General features: G+C 36.2%; 1 protein-coding gene across 1 annotated transcript; it reads right to left on the bottom strand.

Annotated features, from left to right (window-relative positions):
* On the bottom strand, positions 1 to 4,432 carry LOC141648328 (ubiquinol oxidase, mitochondrial-like). Its single transcript, XM_074456884.1, has 4 exons — positions 3,878 to 4,432; positions 1,790 to 1,918; positions 965 to 1,453; positions 1 to 340 (listed from the first exon to the last, which is right to left on the bottom strand). Exons 1-4 carry the CDS (start codon positions 4,247 to 4,249, stop codon positions 281 to 283), a joined length of 1,050 nt encoding a protein of 349 aa, XP_074312985.1. The 5' UTR covers positions 4,250 to 4,432; the 3' UTR covers positions 1 to 280.
* Positions 4,433 to 9,047: the final 4,615 nt, after the last annotated feature.

Here is a 9,047-nt window from a genome sequence, read left to right on the forward strand (position 1 = left end):
TGCACAAAATAAATTTAATTGCAAGTTTAAGACGGATACTTCCGTTTTCAACAAGAATTTGTTGTATCACAATTATTCTTAGGAAATAAAAACAAAAATTACTTGACGTACTGAATGCTTAATCTCCATCGGTATAAGCTAATACTTTGCAAGCATTTACATGATTCCTATTCATACCAGGCATTAACTCGTAGACGTGGCAATTTGCATATTATAAAACGAAATAGATGTACTGATAAAAGAAATGTGTTTCGACTCTTCAAAATAATACGTAACTGATTTAATGATAACCAATCGGTGCTGGAGCTTCTTTCAGTTTCCTTCCCTGGAAATGGACATCCTGCATTGCAAGGACAAACAGCAATTCATGAGTTCGACATCAAAAATATCGTATATGATGGATGCTGGCATGCTGCATATATATCTCTCATAACATCGGCTCATGAGAGACGGTCTCTTCCTACTGTTTCCTAATAAATTGGTCTAATGTTCTTCAATTCTAGAATATAATCTTACTGAATTTAGTGTCATTCAATGCAATTTATTAGGAAATAAATAGAATTAGATAAATTGGTCTAATTTTCATGAGTTCGACACCAAAAATATCGTCAAATTACTTATCTTGCTAGTCAAAAAGTATATGACAGTTGCTGTATAAATCTTCTTATGAGATCGTCTCTAATAATAGAATTGGAATATACTCGTAGACCTATATTTCCTAATAAATTGGTCTAATTTTCTTAGATTCTAGATTATAATGTTACAAAATGAAATGTCATTCGGAAACATGTGCTAAAACAAGGGTAGGGCAGGCTGCGTACATTCCCCTTTTTATCACGGCATTTGAGGGATCGCTTAAGGCACTCACTACACTAATGTTGTGACGATGTTAAATTCGTCTCATATTATATTAGAAAAAAGAGACAAAGAAAAGGAATCGGGATTAGGGGGAAAGGCTACTCACAGAAGCAAAATGATTGACATCACGGTGATGAGCTTCATCAGCACGAATGACAGTAATAACATCTTTCAGAGTTGCATTCTTTGGAAGCCTCCAATAGTCGATAGCAATGGCAGGAGCAGCCACATTTTCGATAGCACCACTTTCAATGTCCTTAAGATACTCTGTGTATGAATGTATCGCCTCTTCCTCCAGGTAACCAACAACTCGATGTGCAACCTTTGGGGAAAGTAGATAGAGAGCAAAATAGACGTTGAAGAAAACTCCTTGAACAGTAATAACCAATAGTCTCTCGTACCATTTAGGCTTCACAAGTTCGACCATTGTCATTAGGTGCATTCTTTCATTTTCAGCTTCTTCAAGCAATGCTTTGATCCAACCACCGCTCTGCTCGAATCTGCGAAGAGATTTAAGGTGCAGCAGCATACCACCAACCATACCCGGCACAGCAGCAACTGTTTCAAGCATCATTGCTCGACAACCATATCGCCTCTGGATACAATTGGAGATAGATCAGCATATTAATAGAATAAAACCATTATGTATAGTATAAGCACAAAAGCTCAACACATCGAAATATTTAATACTCCAGTGCCTCAGTGAACCCGCTCTTGAGAAGTGTCGGATATACACTGACAGGCCGTGAAATAATAGTCATTTGTAAACGATCACCAAAACGTTTACAGTTACCGCCACATCTTTCTACTATTCCCCAATATGAATCTTTCTTTCTTTTAAACAACAAAATGTTAGACATGTCATCATAACAGTCGATTTTAAAGGACATAATAAAGTGTCATCGTACGACATTGAAGCATATATACACACCCGAAAGAAGATATCAGTAGGAAGTCTTAGGAGCTTCACAGTCCTGTAGGCAATTTTGTCCAAGATTGTTGTAGGCTTATGATGCTTGCTCAGATCAATGGACAAGTCCGCTTCATACGTATCCCATGGCTGCAGAAGCATATTGAATCCATCAAATATCAATCTAATGACTAAAAGATCGTGCAGACACGAGCACACGCATACATATAAATATTCTAAACGGGGCAGCGAAATGCTCCATGCAAACTTCAACAACAACTAAACTAACCAGCAGGTAGCACATGGGGAATGGAGTACAAAAAAGTACCGATGATCCTGAAAATACCACGCGTGTGCATAGATTATATGCATCTATGATTCTACAAAATGTTCCTATATCTCCAAAGAATATCTTCAGTATTTTGACAGCGCATAAACTATCAAAGAAAAAACTGGGACCAGAAACTTTTGTTAAAATACTGTTAACACCTCGGTTTTAAGTACTAATAAACCAACAAATGTCAGGTAAGGAACCTCATCCCAAAAGACCTTCTAATTTGATCATTATTCGTATTGGAAACAAATAGAATTTCTCGTAACTATATCCCTCTTTAATCCTGTTATTCCATTGTCATAAAATGAAAACCACGGCGAACACCTAAGACCTCTCATATCATCTATTATTGAGCCTAACAAGTTCATTGATCTTCTCAAATGTGTGGACACTGTGGAGCACGTAACACACTCCAATATAATCACAGGATCTAATAAACACAAATCCTTAATCCCTGTTAACCAACCGATCCCTACAATTAGAAACCCATTCTAAGCAGTGAAACGATAACTCAATCTCAACCTAAGGATTTTCAAAACGCTACCAATACATAAAATCTTAATAAAAAATTTACTTACATCTATAAAGTGATGCAAATAATTTCTATACATTATTGGTCAAAATGAAAGATGTAATAATAACAAGTGAAACATTCATGCTTCGTGTTTAATCTACAATCATCATGCATCTAATTAAATTACGATCCAAAAACTATAATATACTCTGTACTATTCTCAAATCTAAACATGATAGGCTTAAAACAATTTCACAATAACTATATTTAAATACTCGTAACTTCATTATCAAAATGTAACTTCGATAACTAGTGTGATAGATGAACCATCTCAACCAAAACCTTAAGGTGATGGTTAAGGCCCAACTATTATAAATATTCCTATTACGCTCCCTCACTCAAATGCCCGTCGGGCTTGAAGAGTGGTTAGTTGTGCACCGGCTCCCCCATACCGTGTGCTGGGTTGACCTACGGTCACACTGGCTCTGATACCATGATAGATGAACCATCTCAACCAAAACCTTAAGGTGATGGTTGAGGCCCAACTATTATAAATATTCCTATTATAGTGCACATAAAACTACAATAACTATAATTAAGTACTCGTAACTTCATTATCAAAATGTAACTTCGATAACCAGTGTACATAGAAAAATAAACCGAATAAGACAATCGTACGCTTAAAACATATTCACAATAACTACCACTAAATAATTTCCTTATCAAAATGTAACTATCAATAACTAGTGTACGTTCATGACTCGTGTTTAATCTACAAATTCATCAATACCGAAAATCTAATAATTCAATTACGATGAATCATCATCAGATAATCAAATTACGATCCAAAATTATACTCCCTAACATTGAAAAACATAAATTCAGACAATCGTACGCTTACGACGTAGTCACTAATACCGCGAACAAAATAATTAAACTACAACGATTCGTATTTAATAATTAATACCGCGAACATAAATTCCAGAATTTCGTTCACAAAACATTCACGATTCGTATTTAATCATTAATACCGCGAACAAAATAATTAAACTACAACGATTCTCGATCAGATATCAACTTACGTAACTGAACTTATCAAATCAACGTGATTTCAGTAACTGTTAAAAAGAAATTACGAAGTTAATCCATTTGATTGTATACTGTTTTGAAGTACGTGACGGAATTTTGAGAAACGTATACAATCAAATGACGCTGCCGAGGACGTAAATGATTAAAAGAAGAAGAAATCAAGAGTCTATACCATAAAACAATTCCAACGCCACTTAGTACCGTCATCAGCAGTAATCTCCGGCCTAGAAACCGCCCAATAACTTGTAACCGCCGAGATATTCCCTTCCTTGAGCGTTTTCTCGTCAACCGCCGTGATATTATCCTTACCTTCTCTCTCCGCCGCACCAGCCGCCGTCGCCTTCGCCGGAGACTTCTTCTTCGGCGGAGGAGACACCGAAGAAAAACTCCTGTAAAACGACGTCGTGTTGCACGTCGAGAAATGGAACAATTCCGGCTGTACGGTAACGACAATACGACCGCCGGAATTCGCGCCGCCGTTGACGGCGGAAGTCACGACGGAGGAAGCTCGGGTGAGTAGCGAGCGAGTTAGCAGACGATTCATGGTTACGACTCGGTGAGTCGACTCAGTTTAGATGGCGGGGGTTGTGGTTTTGACCGATGAATTTGTGGAAGAATGTTTTGGAGGGTAAAAGACAAAAAGGCAAGGGATATTTATTTTTATTTAAGGGGTTGAGGGGTAGAATGGTAATTTCGTGTGAGATGAAGTGTTAGTGTGTGAGGGGATATTGTGGACAGCGTGGCGAGTTTGTTGAATAAGGCAGCAGCCTAGTAGTGAAATGACGAAAATGGGGTTGGAATGTGAGGGAAATTACGGAGGTATGCCACTTGCTTTTTCTCCAAGTAAACCGGAATTTATGGGGGGAAAGTACAGGTGTTTTATTTACAGCATTTATCATTTGGATCGTAATCCTTGTGGTCCAAATTTTCAGTTGATAATATCTGTTCAGTTTCTCTTGGGCTTTATAAAGTTAGTTGTCAAGATAAGGCCCGATAACTTATGTAGGCCGTAGTTTATTTTTCCCAAACATTTTTACTCAACGCGGTACTTTTCAGTGTTTTCACGTAGTACTAGTGTTTTTCCCGTGCAATATTTTCAAGAACATTGTCGTAAATAATTAACATTTAAAAAATATTAACCAAAATACATGAATATTTTATACTCTATTTCTCTTATAGTGATAATAGAGTAGAACACTTGCTTCAAAAAAAAAAATAGAGTAAAACACTGCAAAAATTCAGTATTAAAACGTGGCATAGCGTACATTAAATGAAATCTATATAAAACAATATGCATGTCATATAGAAAAATTATAGGAAATTCTAGTATGTTGTCCTTTAATTTCTTACTCCATTTACGGTTAATTTATACTTAAATTTAGTATTTAGTATTTTTGTAACAATATTAATTGTTATCAGTTGATGTAATTTTTCGTACTTTATTTTAATTGTTATTGTAATTTAGTATTTTAGTAAAAATTTCGACTAATTTTTTAACGGTTGGTGTAATTTATTAGTAAAATTTTGGACTAAATTATTTACGTTTTAAATTATTCATCATTCGTTATTATTCACTAATATTTACATGTAGAATACATAAAGTCATAAACCTAAACATTTACCTCTAAAACTTAAACATAGAGGTTTTTCAGCAATTAATTCCAGAATTTTTTCTATGGGTCCCACATTTACTTAAAAAAACAAAAAAAAAACATGTATGTGATGACATGGTTTAAGGAGAATGATTGAAATGTTTTTGGTTTTATATAGATAAGATTTTTTTTTACATAGCTTTGGTTGGGGAAAAAATTTAAACCTAATTCTTTCAACCAATAATTGATAATTACACAGCCTCTTAAATCAATATGTTTTTTTTTCCAATTATAAATGGTATCAATGTAAAGCATACATTTTAATTTGTTAATTGCATAACGATCAAATTCTTTGATAAAATATGAAAAAGTACAATATGACATTAGTATATTTGCATTTGATATCAGGAGTTTTTTCATAAAATTACATTTTCACCAAAAATAATTCTATACAGATAATGAAAATTATGGTCAAAATATTGTCTTGAAAATCGTGGAAAGTCAAATGGGAGATTGGATGGGATAGGAGAGAGTACGCAATAATGTAATCCAGTGGCTATAGCGGGGGCGGATAGGGGCAAGCGTTGGTGGAAGCGGTGGTGTATGGTCATGGGAGGGAAATAAGATGGTAATTGAGAGGAAAAAAATTGAGTGGACAATAGGAGGAGTGTTATGGGAAAGATGTACACAAATATTACTATACAACCAGTTGTATAATAACCATCGTACAACCCTATACATTAATCCGAGCTTATGTGCAATTTTATTGAGTTTTGTAAAAGTTTATTTTTTTTATGTTTAAGTGTGTGAGTTCAAAAACTTTAAAACATAGCTCAGATTCTTTTTAACAAAACTCGAAAACTTTAGTGCACAGCTCGGATTCTACACCATACAACCGTATACAACTGGTTGTATAATCTACTAATTGAAAGATGTACTGTATTCGGTAAAAAAAATGTACTGCGAAAATCAATACCCTATACCTTAATTACTTATGATAAAATTAGTCATCGCAATACACATTTTACCCAAAGCAATTTTATTTTTATTTTTAAAATTACCTTTTTGTTGGGGTGTCTTTTCATGTGGATGTTAAGGCATTGTCCCACGTCGGTATAACTAGAGAAAAAAGATTAGTTTTTAAGATAGGCGATTACTCTCTAGTTCTCGAATCACCAATTGGTTTGACGATGAAAAATCGTTTCCTTCTGGCATATACTTCTATAAACCTACAGTTACGAAGGACCCATCACCCTATCATTTCCCTTCCACACATGTCATCGTCTATAAACCTTCCTCATTCAGTTCTCTATCTCTCCTTCTATCATGACACTGTGTAGTATTTTATTGCTAATATAATGAACTAGGAGGCTAATTTAATATACTTATCAAGTTAAATTTAAGGTAGTGCAAAAATAATATAACGTACTGTACTGACAAAATTCATATGAAAATAAATAAGAAATCAAGTGAGACATACTATATGATATTGCATGGAGAAAAAAGAAATTTTTTTGTATGAAATAAACGTACTATATGAAAATTATATGGCACGCAGTCACGAACTCACGATCTCAGTTTCTTAGTGAAATCTGGTGATCAATTCCCTTGGTTGAGGTGACCATCAACCGAGGGGTGCTTTCTCCAAACTAGATATTTGATATCATGCTCTTTGAGAGGGACCATCACAACCACCATTGGGACACCCTCACTGTAATACCCTATACACCAAAGTGCCTTATCAAGGACCACCCTATCATATCAAGGTGCTGCTATCTCGGTTGTCTGGGTTAGAATATATCAAATTGACCATCAAATAACAGTTATTATAAAAACACCAAAACTGTTTAAAGTATAAATACAACTGAAGTTTAACTCAAAACGTTTACAACTAAAAACCGTCAAAGGAACTAAAGCATAAACTGTCAACGGAAGCTAGATAAAGAGTGGTGACGACTCGACCCCTATCCAAACTCGCGAGCTATCCACAGCTATACTTGTTCAATCAACTGTTTACCATTTCCGAATGGATCACCACAATTTTGAAAACAATAACGGAGTTCAACTGTATAATTAAGAAAAAAATTCACAATACAAACAATACAACCAATTCAATTGCAATATCAATCTCCAAACTTCATTACCAATCAATAACCGAGACTACACACTTAAATCGAATTTTAACCTAAAATAATCTCATCTTATAAAATTCAGGTCAAATCCAAACATCTCTAAATCCAATTGTAACACTACGGATTTTCCTTGGTGACTACTCGACCGAGTAGAGCCTACTCGGCCGAGTAGTGCTATGGCTGTGTGTTATTTTGGTTCTGCCGAGGAATACTCGGCCGAGTATAGTGAATACTCGACCGAGTATTGGACACTCGGCCGAGTATGCACTTACTCGACCGAGTGTCCGGTTTGGCGGAGTGTTATTTCGACGGTTTGATTAGGGAATGTTTAGGGTATTTTATATTTCCGCGTCAGTTTCTAATATCATTCTAAAAGCTTTATCATTTCTACGTTACCCTAATCACACCCAAATCATTCCCTAATCCTCCTCTTAAGCACTTCGTAGCATCATTGTGTGGATAATCGTCGTGACTCTTGCGTACAAGTTCTCGTTGCACTGTTGGTAAGTTCTATCTTCGTGATTATTTGTACTTTTGTGGGTTACTGTACATTTAGATGAGAATAGGATTTTGGGAATTGTGCAAAGTGTAATCGTGTTGCATGATCATTGTATAGGAGAAGACTTCGTAGAGGAGCCTTTTTGATTGTCCGTGTTGCATACTGCTGTTGATTGCTAAGGTAGGGTTTCCCTACTCAGTTTACTGTGCTTTGTATGACATGTTGTTGTAATTATCGTTGTCTGTTAATCATCGGAGTTTGGAGGTTTTTGTGACAATGTTGGTGTGAGGGGATTGAGATGACTGTGATGTCATGTGATTGTGATTGTGGTGGAGTCACTTGCGGGAGTGGCTTCACACCCTAGTTCGCCCTCCGTGGAACCCGCCACGGGAGGGGATGTGCACATTAAGGGTCAGGGATCGTTGTCGCTCGTTGAGGAGCTGGACTAGGTGGGATCGGCTGCGGTCACCCACTGGCGGCGAGGATTACCTGTTGCGATGGGTAATCTGGCAGGGCTACACACTTTGGTGTGTAGTCGGTTACTATGTGAGCTTGGATGATTGGGAATTGGTGATGATCAGACGATTATTGTATTTGTATGTCTTATTAGTTGAGTATTACTGACCCCGTTGTTGTTTGTGGAATCTGCGGTGATCCATTCGGGGATGGTGAGCAGGCTTGACAGGTATTGCTAGTGAGAGCTTGGGGATTATCTTGGGAGATTTGCCACCACGAGTCATAGCATCACCGTCTGAGTCTTAGTGGATTTTCATTTTAATGTTAAGACTTTGAAGTTGTATTTTGTTAAACAGTCTTTGGTTTTGGATATTGTAAACTTTACATTTCATAGTACTTTAATAATAGTGCTCAATTCAGACGCTTTTGATATGTACTAACCTCGGGCAACCGAGATGGTAACGCACTTTCATGGTAGGGTGGTCCTGGTAAGGCACCTTGGTATGAGGGGGTGTTACACCAATAATCCTCGATTCCGTTTTGTTTCTCAAGTTGGCTTTGTAACAGAACTGAATGTAGTTTCCGTTTTATTTTATAATATAATAATAGTACATCGTTGTCTTAAAAAAAAAAAAAAAAAAAAAATCCTCGATTCCCATTCCC

This window comes from Silene latifolia, chromosome 3, assembly GCF_048544455.1.
Source record: "Silene latifolia isolate original U9 population chromosome 3, ASM4854445v1, whole genome shotgun sequence".
Taxonomy (NCBI): Eukaryota; Viridiplantae; Streptophyta; class Magnoliopsida; order Caryophyllales; family Caryophyllaceae; genus Silene; species Silene latifolia.